The sequence below is a fragment of the Microcebus murinus genome, chromosome 23 (assembly GCF_040939455.1).
Source record: "Microcebus murinus isolate Inina chromosome 23, M.murinus_Inina_mat1.0, whole genome shotgun sequence".
NCBI classification, from domain to species: domain Eukaryota; kingdom Metazoa; phylum Chordata; class Mammalia; order Primates; family Cheirogaleidae; genus Microcebus; species Microcebus murinus.
In genome coordinates, this window is record NC_134126.1 from 29,344,032 (window position 1) to 29,364,664 (window position 20,633).

The 20,633-nt window shown below is 48.9% G+C and overlaps 1 protein-coding gene across 2 annotated transcripts in view; it reads left to right on the forward strand.

The window, feature by feature from the left end:
• Window positions 1-12,774, forward strand: part of PIK3C2B (phosphatidylinositol-4-phosphate 3-kinase catalytic subunit type 2 beta) — a 70,273-nt gene extending 57,499 nt beyond the window's left edge. For both annotated transcript variants that reach the window (XM_075996927.1, XM_075996926.1), the window contains exons 24-33: window positions 1,043-1,212; window positions 1,709-1,865; window positions 2,258-2,367; window positions 3,266-3,467; window positions 3,881-4,005; window positions 5,377-5,494; window positions 7,438-7,519; window positions 7,923-8,029; window positions 10,010-10,138; window positions 10,668-12,774. In XM_075996927.1, coding sequence (XP_075853042.1) covers window positions 1,043-1,212; window positions 1,709-1,865; window positions 2,258-2,367; window positions 3,266-3,467; window positions 3,881-4,005; window positions 5,377-5,494; window positions 7,438-7,519; window positions 7,923-8,029; window positions 10,010-10,138; window positions 10,668-10,856 — 1,389 coding nt within the window. In that variant the 3' untranslated portion in view covers window positions 10,857-12,774. The remainder of the gene's footprint in view (window positions 1-1,042; window positions 1,213-1,708; window positions 1,866-2,257; window positions 2,368-3,265; window positions 3,468-3,880; window positions 4,006-5,376; window positions 5,495-7,437; window positions 7,520-7,922; window positions 8,030-10,009; window positions 10,139-10,667) is intronic.
• The last annotated feature ends 7,859 nt before the right edge of the window (window positions 12,775-20,633 follow it).

Genomic DNA, 20,633 nt, shown 5'->3' on the forward strand with positions numbered 1-20,633 from the left:
CCCCTCACTCCTCCCCTTCCTGCTTTAAACTCAAAAATATCTCTAACACATCTTACCAACTAGAGATGTCTGATTTTCAAGTGTAAAACACTCTCTAGAAGTGTTAAGCTGCCTCAGCTCTTCTTCAGGGTGCAGTGGCTTTAATTAGACTAGCATTTAGCTGTTACCAAGAGCTCTGGGAATGGGAGTTTTATTTTGGGTCAGGAAGAAGGAGAATAGAGGCCGAGCGGGGTGGCTCATGCCTATAATCCTAGCACTCTGGGAGGCCGAGGTGGGAGGATTGCTCGAGGTCAGGAGTTCGAGACCAGCCTGAGCAAGAGTGAGACCCCGTCTCTACTAAAAATAGAAAAAAAAAATTAGCCAGGCAACTAAAAATAGAGAAAATTAGCTGGGCGTGGTGGCACGTGCCTGTAGTCCCAGCTACTCAGGAGGCTGAGGCAGGAGGATCACTTGAGCTCAGGAGTTTGAGGTTGCTGTGATTACGAGCTAGGTTGACGCCATGGCACTCTAGCCCAGGGAACAGAGCAAGACTGTGTCTCAAAAAGAAAAAAAAAGAAGGAGAATATAATTCTGAGCAGGGTCAGGAAGGAATCCTTAAATTGGCTGCCCCAGTGGCTGTCGTTGGGTTAAGGTCATCACAGCCTGTTGGGAAAGTTGTAAATGTCAGTCTTCCTGTCTGTTAAGGTCTCCCGAGTTTGGACTGGTCAGGTCTGGGTGCTCGGACCAGCCCGCTGTGTTTCCAATCAATTTCCCTAGAAGAAAGAAGGTACAGGAGAAGATGACATGCAGATGAAGTGGTGGAGACACACATAAAAAACCTTCCCTTCCCTTCTATTCCATAAGATAGGGGAGGCATTGCTGTGTGTGTAAGTGTGTACGTTATTGTGTGCTGAAGGATGAACAGGGAGGTGGGGGTGCTGTCGGGGGTCACAACAGAGAGAGACGCCAGGACTGGCTCAGTCCTGTCTGGCTGTGGCCCCTGGAGTCCCTCTAAAGCCAGCTTTGTGTCCCCTCCTCCCATCTGCCCTGACCCCTCCCCCAGGCCGTGGAGAACTTCATCTACTCCTGTGCCGGCTGCTGCGTGGCCACCTATGTCCTGGGCATCTGTGACCGGCATAATGACAACATCATGCTGAAGACCACCGGTCACATGTTCCACATCGATTTTGGCCGCTTCCTGGGTCACGCCCAGATGTTTGGCAACATCAAGCGGTAATGATTCCCCCGAAGCCAGGATGTGCGTGGAGGGCAGGGAGGGGAGCAGAAATGGTTCAGAGCTGGGGCCCACGCCCAGGACGGAAAGAGCTGGGCCTCGGGGCATGGTCCCTGGGCCGAGCAGCTGTGGAGGAGAGAAGACCGATAAAGAGAGCAAGTCCTTGCAAAAGAAGGTGGAGACCAGCCGTTCTCCTTCCCTGCTGAGGACCGACTGAAGGGACATGAGCCCAAACTGCAGCAAAGGGAACGCAGTTGGATAGCCAGGAAAACATATTGCTAGCTCACAGATAAGGAACCAGGGAAGGATGTGGGGTATCTGTCTCTGGGGATCTTTTAAGATTAAGGTAGGAGAAAAGGAAAAGCAAACAGTTAGAGCCCCATCTATCCAGGTCCATACACAGGCTGAGGGATGCGGGAAGCCACCCCCAGGGCAGCCCACCAGGGGGACTTCCTCCTGCAGCTGACCTTTACCTGTACGTTCCCCTTGGCCCAGGGACCGTGCCCCCTTCGTCTTCACCTCGGACATGGCGTATGTCATCAACGGGGGTGACAAGCCTTCCAGCCGCTTCCATGATTTTGTTGACCTTTGCTGCCAAGCCTACAACCTCATTCGCAAGCACACTCACCTCTTCCTCAACCTTCTGGGCCTGGTGAGGAGCCCCATCCCCCTCGGAACCCCTCCTTCTTACTGTCTGACACCACCTCTAAGACTCGCTTCAAAGGGTTTCTGGAGATTTGCTTCCGGGAGCCGCAGCGGAGTACCTGCCTGCCCTAGATAAAGGCAGGGCCCCAGTATCCCTGGGGCCGCTGGTGTCTGTGCAGGTATCTGACTCCCTACCGGCCCCTCGATTCCTGTGGCCTTGCAGCCACTCCCCACGTCTGGCCAATTCCTGTGGCCCATCCAGCCACTCCCGCCACCTGTCTGTCACCCTCTAGAAGGGTCAGGGAGCCTAGCTGTAGAAAATCTTGCCTGAGGGTGGAGAAGAAGCAAGACTTCCCTGTTGTTACGAGCACCCTCTCCCCTTCCTTCCACTCCTTCCAGATGTTGTCCTGTGGGATCCCCGAGCTCTCAGACCTGGAGGACCTCAAGTACGTGTACGATGCCCTGAGGCCTCAGGACACAGAAGCCAACGCCACCACCTACTTCACCAGGTAGCGCCCTGTGCAAAACGGCACTGCTCAGCCCGGGCAGTCCCCAGGCTGCCTGATGGGCAGGAGCGGGGCTGGGGAAAGAGGGAAGGCTTAGTTCAGGTGGTGGAACCTAGAGTTGACAACATGGATCTGTGTCCTAACGTCACCACTGGTTTAGGTACATCATTTTGCTTTTCTCAGCTTCAGTTTCCCGTCTGCATGTTGGTGCTACCCTTTATGTATAGGGATGTTGCCACCTTTCTCACCTATGTTCTCAGCAGGTCTCAGTCAAAAACCGTCCGGGCTGAGTATAATTTTGTAATAGTTTTTAGCTCTCTTGCTCAGGCCCTTCCCCCTTGCCAAAACATAGAAGTCCATGATTCAGTTTCCCCTTGTTTGACCCAGTTTTTAGGTATGAAAGCAAGGACTCGTCTATGTACTAATTCCCATACTTTCTTCCATGGATATGATGTCTCCATTATATTTTTGCACTCTTTTTGGAACTTAGAGAACTAAATTTTCTCCGTTGGGTCTAACACTGGCCCTCTCCTTTTGAATTGAAATCTCTAGAGTAGAAAGTACTTGGTGAGGTCTCATCGTACTGTACCTTCAAATTCAGTTTGACAGCATTTCTACAGAGCCCCTACTTCCTTCCTACCTTGGTTGGACTATCTTTGGCTCAGGTGGGCAGCAGCAGGAGGAGATGAGACCCTAGGATTCACACGAGTACATTGCGTGATAATTGTGTACCAACCGTGTACTCTATGCGGATATGTACTCTATGAGGGAAAATGGTTTGATCTGAGCTGACTGTTAGTCTCAGGAATCAGGGAATACTCCTTTGGATACCCCTGTCAAGGCAGTGGGAATTTGGGTTCATGGTTACGTCCTTTCCTTCTCATCCTTCCGTACCAAACAGGTTGATTGAGTCCAGCCTGGGCAGTGTAGCCACAAAGCTCAATTTTTTCATCCATAACCTGGCTCAGATGAAGTTCACGGGCTCAGATGACCGGCTGACCCTTTCCTTTGCCCCCCGAACGCACACGCTCAAGAGCTCTGGCCGCATCAGCGATGTTTTTCTCTTCCGCCACGAGAAGATCTTCCACCCCAACAAGGGCTATGTAAGTGTCTTCTCCAGTCCGACCTCCTCTCTTGCTCCCCACTGACCCCAGCCCACTGGGGTCCTGGCTGTGTTTTCAGACTCTCACGGTGGGCACTGGGGTTGACTGAGCCTCCCATGCGGGAGCAGTCCCGGACCACTTCCCTCACCCTTGCTCGAGTGACCTGCCTGGAGTCAGGGAGCTGAATAGGGTGTTTATTCCCGCTGAGTCAAGGGTCCTGTGGAACAGATGCAGGGAACCTTTGCTTTTAGCTTCCTGCATATGTGCTAGCGATCATCATGGTCCCCACTGACTGGAGAGACTCTTGCCCTCTTCCTTCTGGAAAGTGCCCCTGCCCCCAACGCACATGCACTTCTGCTCCCTCACCTGCCCCCTCCATGGGGTGCGGAGGGCTAAGATTTGGGCCTTTGCAGATCTACCTGGTAAAGGTGATACGTGAGAACGCTCACGAGGCCACTTACATCCAGCGGACGTTTGAGGAGTTCCAGGAATTGCACAATAAGCTGCGGCTGCTCTTCCCGTCCTCACTCTTGCCCAGGTAGCTGCCGCCTTTCCCCTCTGCACAGAGGGATCAGGGGGAGGGAGAAGGAGTTAGTGATGGGGGGTGGACAGGACTGCAGGGGCGGAAAGGACTCTTAGGCCGAAGGTCTGCCTGCTTTACTGGGCCTGGCACTGCGTTTGAGAACAAGCGCTCCCCCTGCCGGCCAGCCTGTCCGGACACCCACGTGCTCAGACTCCCGCCGGGACGCTAGGTCTGGGCCCACCTGCCGGAAGGCAGGTACACTGGGTCTAAAGGCAGGGGCAGCGACTGCATCTGTAGGTGTTTCAGGGCGAGTTACACCGTTTTTCAAACGGATAAGCAAAATGTGGTATATGCGTACAATGGAGTATTATCCAGCATTAAAATGGAAGGAAATTCTGACACATGCTACATACCGCATGGATAAACCTTGAGGACGTTATGCTAAATGAACTATGCTAGTCACCAAAAGACAAAAACTGCACGAATTCACTCATCTGAGTTATCCTGTGTAACTCTATCAGATTCATGGAGACCGAAAGTGGAGCAGTGGAGGCCGGGGCGTGCAGGAAGGGAGGCGTCGTTGTGTAAAGGGTGCAGAGTTTCAGTTTTGCAAGGTGCAAAGAGTTCCGGACATGGGCAGTGCCGGCATGTAATAGTGTGAATGTAGTTGACGCCACAGAACTGCACACTTAAAAGTGGTTAAGGTGGTAATGTTTATATTTTGGGTATTTTTGCACATTTTTTTTTTTTTGAGACAGAGCTTGTTGCCCGAGCTAGAGTGGCGTGGCGTCAGCCTAGCTCACAGCAGCTTCCAAATGCTGGGCTCAAGCGATCCTCCTGCCCCAGCCTCCTGAGTAGCTGGGACTACAGGCATGTGCCACCATGCCTGGCTAATTTTTTCTATATATTTTTAGTTAGCCAATTAATTTCTTTATATTTTTAGTAGAGACGGGACTCTCTCCTGGTCAGGCTGGTTTTGAACTCCTGACCATGAGCGATCCTCCCGCCTTGGCCTCCCAGAGTGCTAGGATTACAGGCATGAGCCACTGCGCTGGTCTTTAGCACAATTTTTTTAAGAATGATTTTTCCATGAATGTTGACATCAGGTGAGAGCAACTGGGTGCTCTAAAGCTCCTTGCCGCCCAGCAGGTGGGGTCTCCCGTCTGGGGTCGGTGGAACTGGGTGGGGAGAGGTGCCAAGCGCGGTCAGACCTGGGCACCGGCTGGGGAGCTGGGGGGAATGGGGGGGCGGTGTGAGGGTCCTGGGGAAGGGTGGCTGAAGGGGGTCAGGTGGCTGGGAATGCAAAGGACACATGACAAAGTCTGTGGCCTCTATTTTCTGTCCCCATCTTCCCTCCCGTGTGCCGCTGCCCACCTGCCGCGCCAGCTTTCCCAGTCGCTTTGTGATCGGCCGCTCCCGGGGAGAGGCGGTGGCCGAGCGGAGGAGGGACGAGTTGAACGGCTACATCTGGCACTTGGTCCACGCAGCCCCCGAGGTGGCCGAGGTGGGTGGGCTCTTCTCTGCTCCTGGTTGTCCCAGCTGGCCGCTGGTGGGGGGTGGGGGAGGGGAGGCAGGGGGGTCGGGGGGAGGACTTGGCTCCCCCAGGTCTGCTGGCGTAATGACCAGCACTCTGGTGTGCAGAGGACAGGAGGAGGTGGCGCCAAAGTGGTTCGGCCTCTAGGGTCGTGCACTGAAACACAACCAAACAGAAATGCGAATGTGCCCACAGGGTCACACAGAGAGACACTGACCAGTGAGATGTGCCCCCAGAGTGATTAGGGTGACCGGAACCTGACAGGGGAAGGGGTTTCTGCTTGAGGAAAAGGAGTTTTTTGAGCAGGTTCGATGTGTGTATCCACCTAGATTTCTTTAAAAAACATACTGTGATATAATGGCCTTACTATAGTCATAGGTAATCCTAACACAAATCACCTGCCTCCATTTTCCATGGTCCCTTCCTATTTGTTCAGATACAAGCATGATTTTTATGGTTTTAGAGTGGTCATAGTTTAAATGCAATTCTGTACTCTGACTTTTTCCCCTTTAACGTTTGTAGTAAGCATACGCCACAACTTTCAATATCTGCACCAAAGTAGTCCATTGCCGTGCGGTGCCAGAATCTCCCTAACCACTTGCTTTTGGAAAGCTATTTAGGGTCTGTTCATTTTTTTCGCTATTAATGTTCAAGTGGGTATTTTCACACATTTAGGTTTTTTGTTTTATTTTGTTTCCTTTCCCCCTATTTAGTTAGGAAATGTTCTCAAGAATGGAATTCAAGCTCTTTGTCCAAGGCTGGCTCATGCATTTCTCAGTGTTTGAGTAGTGTATGTGTGTGAGTGTGTGTGTGTGTGTGTGTGTGTGTGTGTGTGTACTTATAGGGGAGGCAGTTGTGGGAAAGAACAGACTGATATGACCTCGTTTTGGTTTTTCTTTTTATAAAACCTTTTAGTATGAAAACTTTTAAACAGAAAAGCAGACAAACAATATTATTATTAGTGCCTATATACACATCCATCACCTAAATGATTCATGTTTTGCCATATTTGCTTCATCTATTTTTTATGAAGTGTTTCAAAGTAAATTACAGTCATCATGCTATTCGTACCCCTAAATACTATGCATCTCGAAAAATAAGGACATATTCTTTTGTAACTGCAGTGTTACTATATCGTTCGGTCCACAGGCCAAATTCAAAATTATCCTATCATCCCCCAAATTCTTTTTATAGTTGGTTTGTTGGAGCCATGATCCAAACAAGAGCATATTTTATCTGGTTGTTATATTTCTTTCTTATTTTTTTTTTTTTTTTTTTTTTTTTTGTGAGACAGTCTCGCTTTGTTGCCTAGGCTAGAGTGAGTGCCGTGGCGTCAGCCTAGCTCACAGCAACCTCACACTCCTGGGCTCAAGTGATCCTCCTACCTCAGTCTCCCTAGTAGCTGGGACTACAGGCATGCACCACATGCCCCACTAATTTTTTCTATATATATTAGTTGGCCAATTAATTTCTTTTTTTTTTTTTTTTTTTTTGAGACAGAGTCTCACTTTGTTGCCCAGGCTAGAGTGAGTGCCTTGGCGTCAGCCTAGCTCACAGCAACCTCAATCACCTGGGCTCAAGCGATCCTTCTGCCTCAGCCTCCCAAGTAGCTGGGACTACAGGCATGTGCCACCATGCCCAGCTAATTTTTTCTATATATATTAGTTGGCCAATTAATTTCTTTCTATTTAGAGACGGGGTCTCGCTCTTGCTAAGGCTGGTTTCGAACTCCTGACCTTGAGCAATCTGCCCGCCTCAACCTCCCAGAGTGCTAGGATTACAGGCATGAGCCACTGCACCCGGCCTGGTTGTTGTATTTCATAAGTCTCTTTTAATCTAGAATTGTCCCTTTCCTTTTTGTATCAGTCCATTGTCTTATTGAAGAATGGCCCTGTTTTCTGATTCCATTCCAGTGTGACTTGGTGTACACCTTCTTCCACCCTCTGCCTCGGGATGAGAAGGCTGCGGGCACCAGTCCAGCTCCTAAATCCTTAGGTACAGTACCCTCTCTGGGACAGTCCTGCCAACCCCTCTCAACTACCCCAAGGCCAGTTTCCTGCTCCTACCAGTTTCAGTTCTTTACTTGTCTCCTCTTCCTTTTCTTACTGTCCAGGGAATCTGGTTTCCCACTCAGACTGTGGGGTCTATGGCTCCTTACCTGGCTTCCCCACAGGGTGGATATCCAGGTGGTGATTTTACTGTGAGATTGTGTAGACCACCCAAACCCAATTCTAAATCACATTCCAGACCCCTCTTGTGTAGGTCCCCTGAATGTCCGGAACCTGACATGGAGAGATTGGGCTAAGGGGGTTCGGAAAGAAATGAAAAACAGCTGCCTGACACCAGACAGGGGCGTGGCTGGCCTCTTCACCTTTCTTGGTTTTCTTTGTCCCTACAGATGGCACATGGGCCCGGCCTGTTGGGAAGGTGGGAGGGGAGGTGAAGCTGTCCATCTCCTACAAAAACAATAAACTCTTCATCATGGTGATGCACATTCGGGGCTTGGTAAGTGTGTGCCTTCGTTTGGTTTTTTATCTTTCTTGTGCTACTTTCTGATTGCTCACATCTTCCCTGCCCCATGTCATGAGAGTAACCACAAAGATTTACAGGGCATCTGCCATGGACCCACTACCATGCCAGGCCTATAGTATGACCGGGCTGTACAAGACACAGCTTCTTACTAGCTGTGGCCTTAGGCAAGTAACTTAATTGCTCTGAGCCTCAGTATGATACAGACAATGTCAGTGCCTACCTCATAGGGTTGTTATGGGGGTTAAATGAGATAATGCATGCAGATCGCTTAACACCATGCCTGGTATTTTTATTATTATGATAATACTAATTATTATGTAATACTAATAAGGGAGAGGCTCACAGGGCTTATTACCTGGATATATATAATTAGATGGCAGCCACATGACATTCTTTAAGCATGATCAAGGCAGTATATCATTACTAAATTTTTGGTATAGATTCTCAGAACATGGTAAACGGAAGGAGAAGGGGACTTTTATTGAATACTCGCCCTGTGTTAGTGTAGGCTGGGGCAGAGGGACATAGCAAGAGGAGTAGGAGCTTTGGAGTCAGAGAGACTTTGATTTCACTCTCACGCCATCATTCATTCATTCAACAAATGTTCATCATCAAGTACCTACCTTATGCCAGGTACTGATACATTAGCTCTGGATACAGGAGAAAACAAAACCAATTCCTGCCCTCAGGGAGCTTACATTCTAGCTGGAAAAGGCAGACAGAGAAATTGATAAAATAGAGCACGTAAGATGGTGCTGAGAATCACGGCACGAGATCAAGCAGAGGAGAGGTTTGGCAGTTTGCGGGGAGTGGTCAGGGAAGGCCTCGCTGATGAGGAGGTGTCTTAGCGAAGGTGGAGAGAGGCGGTAGTGGGCGTGGGGGAGCCATGTATGTGCATCTGAGGGCGGATTGTTCCGGGCAGAGGGAGCAGTTAGATCCCAAAGCCTGGAGTTGGGGGCCTGCCTGGGTGTGTGTCAGAAACTGCAAGGGACCAATGGCTGAAGCCGATGGGGTACAGGCGAGAGGAGCAGGCGATGAAGTCGGAGAGGGTGTGGTAGGTGAGAGCCTGCACACCCAGTGAGGACTCTGCTTTTTCCCTCAACGAGACGGGTTTTGAGCAGAGGTGTGACGTGACTTGAGTTTTTTGGGTGTTTTTGTTATTGTTGTTGTTGTTGTTTTTGAGACAGAGTCTCACTTTGTTGCCCAGGCTACAGTGAGTGCCGTGGCGTTAGCCTAGCTCACAGCAACCTCCAACTCCTGAGCTCAAGCAATCCTGCTGCCTCAGCCTCCCGAGTAGCTGGGACTACAGGCATGTGCCACCATGCTCGGCTAATTTTTCTATATATATTAGTTGGCCAATTAATTTCTTTCTATTTATAGTAGAGACGGGGTCTCGCTCTTGCTCAGGCTGGTTTCGAACTCCTGACCTCGAGCGATCTGCCCACCTCGGCCTCCCAGAGTGCTAGGATTACAGGCGTGAGCCACCGCGCCCGCCCCTGAGTTAAGTTTTAAAAGGATCAGGCTGGGTGAATCACTAGTTGGCTGACCTTGAGCCAGCAGCTTCATCTCTCTGACTCAGGGCTCCACCTCTTAGGGGTTCAGGGGACCGAATGACAAAGCAGGCACAGACAGTGGGCGTGGCGGGAGGGTGCCTGGGGACGAGAGGGTTCACTCAAGACAGACCACATATGGGATGCCCTGAGCATTCGGATAAGGAGTATAGACCTGATGTAACAGGCAGGCCAGTCGCTGTTTTTGGAGGACACTAACGTTATCGTGGTAGAGGTTTCTATCAGAATGGGGCGAGCTGGGAGGCAGACAGGTAGACGAGGTGTGCGTTGCAGAAAGCCGGGTGTGGGAGATGAGCGTGTGGCTCAGGGTGTGATCACGGGGATGGTGGTAGACAGACAGATAGAAGGAGCTTCATCTTTTCTGGGTTTTACTCTGTCGTAGCAACTGCTGCAGGATGGGAACGACCCTGACCCCTACGTGAAGATTTACCTCCTTCCTGACCCTCAGAAAACCACTAAGAGGAAAACCAAAGTGGCCCGGAAAACCTGCAACCCTACCTACAACGAGATGGTGTGTGGGCAAACGGTGGGGTAGAGCAGGGGTGGGCAGACGGTGTTTTAGCAGATAAAGTTGTATTGCAACGTGGCCATACTCAGGTGTTGTCTGTGGCTGCTTTCAGGTTGCAATGGCAGAGTTGAGTAGTTGTGACATAGTAAAAATTGTTAGGCTTTCTAAGCCACATAGACTATCCGTCCCTTTAACATAAAAAGGTTTGCCAGCACCTAGGGTTGGGATTCCCCAGCTGGGGCCCGGGCCCTGTCCTGTGGGAAGGAGGAGCCCACTGTCCTGTGCTGAACGTGAGCAGTGGCCGCACTACAAGGCCACACCTGCTTGCACTCTGGGCAGAGAACAGAGTTCACGGACGCTGGCCTTGGATTCTCTTTACCCTCTGTGTCCCTTGGACTCTGTAGGGGCCGGGAGATAAAACGGCGATGGCCCCGGCCAGATCAAGCCACCCCAGACTTGTTTAGCATCTCCCCCTTTCACGTTCCTTCCGGCTCTCACCGCCCCCCTCTCTTTCCGGTGTCCGCGTGCGCAGCTGGTGTACGACGGGGTCCCCAGGGGGGACCTGCAGCAGCGGGAGCTGCAGCTCAGCGTGCTGAGCGAGCAGGGCTTCTGGGAGAACGTCCTGCTCGGCGAGGTGCTCATCCGCCTGCGGGAGCTGGACCTGGCCCAGGAGAAGACCGGCTGGTTCGCGCTGGGGTCTCGAAGCCACGCCACCTTGTGAGCCCTGCGGAGCCACTGCCTAAGGACCCCAGGCTGGTGGTGGCGGGGCTGGGGGGAAGACGCCCCCTTTCCTTGGGAAAGGGCAGGGCCCTCGGAGGGCCTCCCCCTTGGTCCAGATGCACCTGGCCTCCGAGGCAGGAGGCAGGAGAGCAAGACGCTCCCGCTGTCCCTTCGTCTGCAGACCGGACGCGATGGGGCGCTGGCCTGGCCGCGAGCAGCCCCTGGGGGCTGCGAGGTCGCAGCCACGTTTTACGTTCACCTTGTGTCAAGGGAGCAACGCCTGGTGTGGGGCGCGTGGGGGGCTGTGTGAAGTGGCGCTGCGGGGGAGGGCCGGTGGATATCTTTATTTTTATTTTTAAAAAATGAAATAGTAATGTTGTCCTAACTGGGACAGGGAGCCTTGCGAGAAGGGACAGCCCTCTGCCTCAGAAGGCAGGAGAGGATGACTGTTGGGACGTTTTTTGTATGATTAAGGTTCTTATGGGACTTTTCCCTAGGTGTGTTTGGTTGTTTGCTTTCTAGCTATAGGAATTATCTGGGGAGGGGCCCGGGGAGCCCTCGGTCAGAGCCCCCCCTCTCTAAGGGCAGGTGGAGGAGGGGCGGGGAGGGCCGCCCGGCCAGACTGGCCAGACTGGGGCCTGCGCCTGGCTGGGCCTTTCTGAGTTTGCCTCCAAAGGAGGGCGACGTGATACCTGTGATACCTACGTGTGTAAGGAAGGGCCTTCCGTGTGTGCGGGGCTCTGCCCAGGACCTGTGTTCAGGGCCCTGTGCTCTTTTGGGGGGAGTTTTCCTCTTGTCTTCCCCGACTTTATTAGGACTTGCCCTGAATACCGCCTTCCACCCCGTCCCCCCTCCCCATTCTCCGGTCCTTCTGGGGCTCATCTGGCCCCAGTGAATACGCTGGGGTGCTCCCCCACAGCCCCCTCCCTGCGTTTTTCTCTGGCAGGACAAAATGCTGCCTCCGTCCTTAGATCTAGTTTCACCCAAGGGCATCTCGCCTTTGGGAAGGGGGCCCAGGCTGCACGTGCCAGTGTGGCTGCGGGCCCTGTAGTTTCTGGAAAGTGTTCCCCACCACCCCCACTTCTTTTGTGCTGCTTCTCTCCCAAACTCCATTGCTGTCACAGTTTTTATAAGACTTTCCCTCATTCTGTGGGGCCATAAACCTACTTAGTGTGGAGCCAAAGGGATGCCCTGTCTGAAGGAAAGGGGCCTGGGGTGGGAGAATCCATCAGAACTATTGCTTTTTCCAGTGATTCTCTCTGGTCAGGAGGAGGGCGTTCCCCTAGAGCTGAGCTCAGGAGCCGGGAAGGAGAGACTGAGTCTCTTATCTCTTAATACTCTTTATTCCCTACCAGGTGGATTTTAAATTTGCTATGTTGTGTTCTACTCCAAAGGGTTGTCTTCCTTGAAGAAAAAAAAAAAAGAGAGAGAAAGACTTTCAATTTATATTAACTTTTTTAAAACCAGAATTGGCTGGACGTGTCCATGATTGGGGAAAGGAATAAAACAAGAATGTTTTGTAAACTTTCCCCCACCACCCCCAGCTCCCTCCCCAGTTCCAAGGATCAGAAACCCCCTTTTTTGCTAACTCATTCCATAACTGGAGAAAGAAGCTCTATTGATTGACGCTACAGGGCATCAAGGAAGTTTAAATTTTTCTTTTAAGTTAAAAATGCCAAGGATAAGGCTGGCTGCTGTGGGTAGGGGTTGGGGGAGTGGGGGACGGGTGGTGAGACTTTTCCAGATGGTTGGACCATAGATGGGTTACTGGCTTTTTGCCTGTAGCTCGTTTCATTTTGACCCCTCTACGCTCCTGATTTAAAGAGATCTGTGTACTGTTTACTTCCCAACGTCCCAGACTTGTGTCTCCTACTTTCTCTGCAATTGTATTTTCTAATAAATGACATTTGAGAAAAAAAGGAATCTGTCATTTTATTTTTTAAAAACTTTCTTTTATTTCAAAATATTAATGGGGTACAAATGGTTTTTGTTACATGGACACACTGTATACTGCTGCGGTTGGGGCTCTCAGTATGCCCGTCACCTGGACAGTGTTCATGGTACCCGAGAGGTAAGTTTTTATCCCTCACCCCCCTCCCATCCTCCTCCCTTCTTAGTTTCCAATGTCCTGTTTGTCTCTCTGTGCCTGTGCCATCGTTTAGCTCCCACCTATTAGTGAGAACGTGTGGTGTTTGTTTTTCCATTCCTGAGACACTTCACTTAGGATCACAGTCTCCAGTTCCATCCAAGTTGCTGCAGAAACTGTCATTTTAAAGTCGGTTGAGCTTTGCGCAGTAGCACCGCCGTAGCCAATGAGGTTTATCCAAGGCGAGATTATTGCTGATTGAAAGATTGGCTGATGTTTAAACGTATAGAGGAAGGCCGGGCGCGGTGGCTCACTCCTGTAATCCTAGCACTCTGGGAGGCTGAGGCAGGAGGATCGCTCAAGTTCAGGAGTTCGAAACCAGCCTGAGCAACAGCGAGACCCTCGTCTCTACTATAAATGGAAAGAAATTAATTGGCCAACTAAAAATATATACAAAAAATTAGCCGGGCATGGTGGCGCATGCCTGTAGTCCCAGCTACTCGGGAGGCTGAGGCAGGAGGATCGCTTGAGCCCAGGAGTTTGAGGTTGCTGTGAGCTAGGCTGACGCCACGGCACTCACTGTAGCCTGGGCAACAAAGCGAGACTCTGTCTCAAAAAAAAATAATAATAATATAATCCCTTAAGTTAGTATAATATTTGATAGTTTTTAGAGTGCTTCCTATATATGATGTCATTTTTCATTACAACTACCCTGAAAGTAGGTATGGTTCATTCATGAATTCTGTCGACAAGCATTTAACAGTGCTACCCAGTGGCATGCCCCCATTCTCAAAGGATACAGTGTAGGGGATGCGTCCCAGGCAGTGCACCAGGCCCTGTACTAGGCACTGTATTGGGGAGGGGAAGTTACAAAAATAAATGAAGGCAATTTCTGCATTTAAGAAGTTTGGGGGCCAGGCATGGTGGCTCACAGCTGTAATCCTAGCACTTTGAGAGGCTGAGGCAGGAGGATCGCTTGAGCCCAGGAGTTTGAGGTTGCTGTGAGCTAGGCTGACGCCACTGCACTCTACCCAGGGCAACAGAGTAAGAGCCTGTCTCCAAAAAAAAAGTTTGCTACCTAGTGATATTTAACCAACAACATTTTATAAGAGAAAAACCGAAACTCTTGGGGCATACACAACTATCAAGCCATCAGAGCATAACCGTAGCCCAGAAGTAACCTCCCCCCCCCACAAATGGAAGGTGGAAGCAATGTGACCTTCATTCAAACATTTTACCCACAAGTTTTCAAAACTCTCCAGTGGGGAGTCAGATTTCATGCTAGGGAGTTTTGTAGTGCTTTCAAGGGACTTTTCAGTAGTAAACAGTAGGAAATGTTATCCGCTGTATTTCTAAGTGGTTTTGAGGTGTCATTGCAATTCTGGACAAGTCCCCGTGGACTTTTTAAAAGTTGGAACTTGAATCTGGCAAGAGCCTTAGTTAAGGAGATTTCTCGGCCAAATGGGGTAGAAATCCGAAGCCCCCTGAGGGAGTGGGAAGGAGAGAGCTGGGGCACGGGGAAGAGAGGGGTTGCCTGGGGAGAAGGGAAACAAAAGAAGCCCAGGAGGCCTGGTTCTCTGAGTTCAAAGAGAGGTGGCAAAAATGAAGTAGCCAACTTGCTGGGATTTGGGGAGCCAAGATGAGATTGTATTTGAAAGGTGAAAAGTGAGGCAGCATTTTACGTTGGGAGGGTATGGTCTGGTGGCTGGGACTTGTCTGAGGGGTCTGATCAATTCGACACTAGTGGCCAACTGTGGGTTAGGCCCTGTGGCTACTCAGATAACAGAGGCGTGGATCCTGTCTTCAAGGAACTCACAGTCTAGCCAGGCAGACATGGCAACGAAACACAGTGGTGCAGAGTGGCATGGACAGGTGGCAGAGTGGAAGGGAGGGGCGGGCAGGGTGGGTTTCAGAGGAGGTATTGGAAGTGGGTTTTGAAGTCAATCAGAATTGCAGATTTTATCCTTAATGTCATGGGGACACCATTAGAGGGTCATGGGAAAGAACTGCAATGCTCCAATTTTGTTTTAAGAGATCATTCTGGCTTCTATTTGAAGCAGAAGAGAAGGCTATTGCAGTAGTCTAGGAGGGAAATGAGTCTAGGTGGTTGGGGATGGTGGAGGTGGTCAAATTCTGGGTAGAGCTGACAGAATTTGCTGATGGATTGCATATGGATGGCATTGAGGGAAAGCAGAGCTGAGGATGACTCCTAAGTCTGGGGCCTCAGCAGTGGGTGAAGAGTACTATGGAGGCCAGTTGCGGTGGCTCACGCCTGCGATCCTAGCACTCTGGGAGGCCGAGGTGGGAGGATTACTTGAGCTCAGGAGTTCGAGACCAGTCTGAGCAAGAGCGAGACCCCATCTCTACTGTAAATAGAAAGGAATTAGCCAAACAACTAAAAATTAAAAAAAAAATTAGTCGGACATGGTGGCGCATGCCTGTAGTCCCAGCTACTTGGGAGGCTGAGGCAGGAGGATTGCTTTGAGCCCAGGAATCTGAGGTTGCTGTGAGCTAGGCTGATGCCACGGCACTCTAGCTCAGCCAACACAGTGAGACACTGTCTCAAAAAAAAAAAAAAAAAAAAAGTACCCTGGAGGTATTACTGGGATGGGGAAGGTGGGTTCAGGGGATGTGAATCAAAACTTCTGTTTTGGTCATGATAAGTTTGAGATGTCTGATAGACTCCCACATGGAGAAGTAGTAGAATGGAATCTGAAGCCCAAGGGAGAGGTCAGTCTAGAAGATTAGATATGGAAGTCATCAGCATTTAGGTGGCATTTAATTCCATGGAACTGGATGAGATCACCTAGGTTAGAGAGGCTAGAAAAACAGATGTGGTGCATTGAGGCCAACATTTAGAGGAGGAGCAGCCGCTGAAATTACTATAGGAGAAGCAGATGAATGTGTCTTGGGGACCTAAAGAAAAGAAGTATGGTCAGTTTCCTAGGGCTGCCATGACAAAGTATCACAGATCCAGTAGCTTAAACAACGGATACTTAACTTTCTCACAGTTGTGGAGGTTGGAAGCCCAAGATCAAGGGGCCAGTAGGGCTGGTTCCTACTGGGGGCTGTTCCGTGTTTCCTCCTAGCTTCCAGGCTTACTGGCAATCTTTTTTTTTTTTTTTTTTGAGACAGAGTCTCACTTTGTTGCCCAGGCTAGAGTGAGTGCCATGGCGTCAACCTCGCTCACAGTAACCTCAATCTCCTGGGCTCAAGTGATCCTACTGTCTCAGCCTCCCGAGTAGCTGGGACTGCAGGCATGCGCCACCACGCCCGGCTAATTTTTTGTATATATATATATTTTAGTTGGTCAATTAATTTATTGCTATTTATAGTAGAGACGGGGTCTCGCTCTTGCTCAGGCTGGTTTCGAACTCCTGACCTTGAGCAATCTGCCCACCTTGGCCTCCCAGAGTGCTAGGATTACAGGTGTGAGCCACCATGACCGGCCTAGGTGTTGTTAAACTGTGTTAATGTGAATGCTCTGTGAGAGAGAAACTAGTATGTTAGTGGAAAGAATGGATAAGAGAGGCCAGAATTCTATGAGTAGAAATGAAGGCATAGGATCTAGGAAGCTTCTTGGCTCATAATGGGATTGAAGGTAGAGTGCCTGTAGCCCCAGCCACTCGGGAGGCTGAGGCAGGAGGATGGCTTGAGCCCAGGAGTCTGAGGTTGCTGTGAGCTAGGCTGACGCCACAGCACTCTAGCCTGGGCAACAAAGTGAGACTCTATCTCAGAAAAAAGCTATATTATATATCCTTTACCTCAGGCCTGGCAAAATCTTTAATAGATATATTAATAAATATATTTTTAATATATATTTTTTAATATATTTTTATTGCCAGTCAAACTTAGCAGTGGGGGGTTGTATACCAACTTTAATGACACTACCATTAATAAGTTGTGATATGGCAATGTCTTTTAAAATAAACATAATAATTTAGGTTTTAATTCTCTTCTGCCAAAGTGCCAGTCAGCTTGCCAGCTGAAGGACTTTTGTCTTCCCCAGATTGCAGGCAGCCATGGCAACGAGTTATCACTGTGTACAGAGCTGCCCTTCCCCCACCCTCTAGCTGCTAGCAGGCTTGGGAAGGCTGATTCATGCTCTAGTTTCCAGCCGAAACTGACAAGGCAAAGTCACATGTTCTCAGAACTGGCTTCCAAATACTCTATGATTGCATTTTTTTTGTCTCTAGAACAGCTTCCAAGATAAGCAAGAATAAAAATTACATATCCAATGACTAGATAGGGAATAGGAGACTCATTCAGGAAAGTTTTAATAAATTGTTTTCAGGGGTATGTGGCGTCAGTGACAAAGGTGAGAGTAGAATGCAAGAGGCTTGGTTTTAAGGAAGATGCTATTATTTTAAAGTATTATTTCTCTTCCATTCATTCAACAAACATTTAATGGGCACCTATTATGTGCCAGTCAATATATTATGCCAGTAGTTCTTACTTTTTGGTCTCAGGACCCCATTACACTCTTTTTTTTTTTTTGTAAGTGAGCTAATTCTTCATCTATGAAAGCAGGAAGTCAATAGATAATGTTTAAAATGAAAATAAGCAGTCATGTTATTTAGAGATACCCATTACACTCTTAAAAATTATTGGGGACCCCAAAGAACTTTTGTTTATGTGGGTTATATCTATTCATATTTACTGTTTTAGAATTTTCTTGAGCCCAAAGAGTTTGAGGCTGTAGTGCACTGTGATTGCATCTGTGAATAGCCACTGCACTCCAGCCTGGGCAACATAGTAGCGAGACCCCATCTCTAAAAAATTAATTAATTAAGGCCGGGCGCTGTGGCTCACGCCTGTAATCCTAGCTCTTGGGAGGCCGAGGCGGGCGGATTGCTCAAGGTCAGGAGTTCAAAACCAGCCTGAGCAAGAGCGAGACCCCGTCTCTACTATAAATAGAAAGAAATTAATTGGCCAACTGATATATATATAAAAAAAAAAAAAATTAGCCGGGCATGGTGGCGCATGCCTGTAGTCCCAGCTACTCGGGAGGCTGAGGCAGAAGGATCACTCGAGCCCAGGAGTTGGAGGTTGCTGTGAGCTAGGCTGACGCCACGGCACTCACTCTAGCCTGGACAACAAAGTGAGACTCTGTCTCAAAAAAAAAAAAAAAAAAAATTAATTAATTAGATTTATTTAAAAATAATAAACCCATGACATGTTAACATAAGTAATATTTTTTAATGAAAAATTGCTTTTCAAAACAAAAGCTTAGTGACAAGAGTGGCATTGCCTTGCTTTTTTTTTTCCAAAAGTCTTTAGTGTCTGGCTTAATATAAAACAGCTGGAATCACATATCTATCTGCTTTTGCATTAATTCTGTTGCCAGATCACACACCACGTACCTTCTAGAAGACTTCACTGTACACTCATGAGAAAATGAGTTCGAAAGGAGAATAAAAACTTAGACTCATTGTGAAAATGTTTTTGACTTTTAAGGAACCTCTGAAAAAGGTTTCAAAAACAGGATCCTCAGGGGTTCTCAGACTATACTTTGGGAACCACTACACTAGGTGTTGGGATACAGACCTCAAGGAGCTCAGGGACCAGCAGGAGAGAACATTTACAGGTATATGTAGTGCAATGTGTTAAGTGCTCTCATAGAGTATTACAATGTAAGTGCTGGGAGGGATCCATTAATCTTGACTGGGAAGGTCAGCAAAGGCTTCAGGGAGAAATTGACATTTGAGTTGGACCTTGAAGCATGAGAAGATACATACATATAGGAAAGGTGAGGGTTTTCCTGGCCCAGAAACAGCATCGGTAAAGGCATGAAACAAGGAGCACTGATAAATCCAATGTTCCTAAAGTATAACACGCATGAAGAGAAGTGACGGAAGAAGAGGCCGGACAAGTATAATGGGAGGACAGACTGAATAAAGCCTTTATGCTGCAGACAATGAGAAACAATTGGAGATTGTAAAGTAGAACAACACAAGAATATTAGCTAATCTTTGTGCCCCTGCTATGTCTAGGGGAGGCACTTTATTAGGAATTTTAGTTCTCTTACCATTGAAAGAGGAAGTATTAGCCTCACTTTACAAATGAAGAAACTCAGGCTTCCAGTAATTAATTTGCATACTTGGATCTCTTTTCTATTATGAAACTGACTCCTATTATTAATGCATTTTTCTGAAGTTCTTAGGATTGAGAAATAAGATATTTCCAGAGATGCGGATAATAAGATAATAAAGGGTAAACAACAGAAACTGAGGATCTCTTGGCTTCTTAGAAAGAAGTGGCTTGCCTGGCATGGTGTCAGGTGCATGTAGTCCCAGCTACTTGGGAGGCTGAGACAGAGGATCACTTTGTGGGGGCGCCTCGATGGAGCCTTGGCGGAGTCTCAGTGGCACAACAAGAAAAGAGTTTTCCCCCCCCCTTCGTGTGAAGCAGGGTGAGGCAATTAGCGAACAGCACACATCTGTTTATACTCATACCTCCGGTTATCTCTTGGGTTGTGAAGAAAGGCAAAAGGGAGGTGGGATGCGCAGGGATCGCTCAGAATACAAAGAAAATTAATCACTTCAAAGGTCAGCTCATGACCAGCGCATGATTAGTTTGTGCGTTGCTAGGGCCCTTTGGGGGGGGATAAAAGGCACCCCGCAATTCAGGTCGGGGTCCTTGCCTGTGAGAGTGGCCACTGTGTTGGTGCTCTAGGGCTTGGACCCTGGCTAGCCAGAAAATAAACCTCCTCTTGTGTGATTACATCCTCGATGTCTCTGCTTTTCTGTCAGGTGGGGCTGTGGAAGGTCGGTCCCTAACAACTTGGGGACAGGGGTTGGAAGCCAGCCTGGGCAAGATAGTCAGACCCTGTCTTGGTAAAAAAAAAAGAAGCAGCTATTCCTTGAACAGGCCTAATAAAGCAGGAAGAGCAGCTGGGGTCCCCAAAGATCTTTTTTTTTTTTTGAGACAGAGTCTTGCTTTCTTGCCTAGGCTAGAGTGAGTGCCGTGGCATCAGCCTAGCTCACAGCAACCTCAAACTCCTGGGCTCAAGCAATCCTCCTGCCTCAGCCTCCCGAGTAGCTGGGACTACAGGCACGAGCCACCATGCCCGGCTGATTTTTATATTATATATATTAGTTGGCCAATTAATTTCTTTCTATTTTTATGGTAGAGACGGGGTCTCGCTCAGGCTGGTTTTGAACTCCTGACCTTGAGCAATCCGCCCGCCTCGGCCTCCCAGAGTGCTAGGATTACAGGCGTGAGCCACCGCGCCCGGCCCCAAAGATCTTTCTGCTGTCCCTCATGCTCGAAACTGCTACCCTCCAAATGTAACACATACTTGACTTCAGAAGTATCGATTAAAAAGTTTTAGTATGGCTGGGCGAGGTGGCTCACGCCTGTAATCCTAGCACTCTGGGAGGCTGAGGCGGGAGGATTGCTCAAGGTCAAGAGTTCAAAACCAGCCTGAGCAAGAGCGAGACCCATCTCTACTATAAATAAAAAGAAATTCATTGGCCAACTAATATATATAGAAAAATTTAGCCGGGCATGGTGGCGCATGCCTGTAGTCCCAGCTACTCTGGAGGCTGAGGCAGGAAGATCACTTGAGCCCAGGAGTTTGAGGTTGCTGTGAGCTAGGCTGACACCATGGCACTCACTCTAGCCTGGGCAACAAAGCAAGACTCTGTCTCAAAAAAAAAAAAAAAAGTTTTAGCAGAAATAAGGAAATAG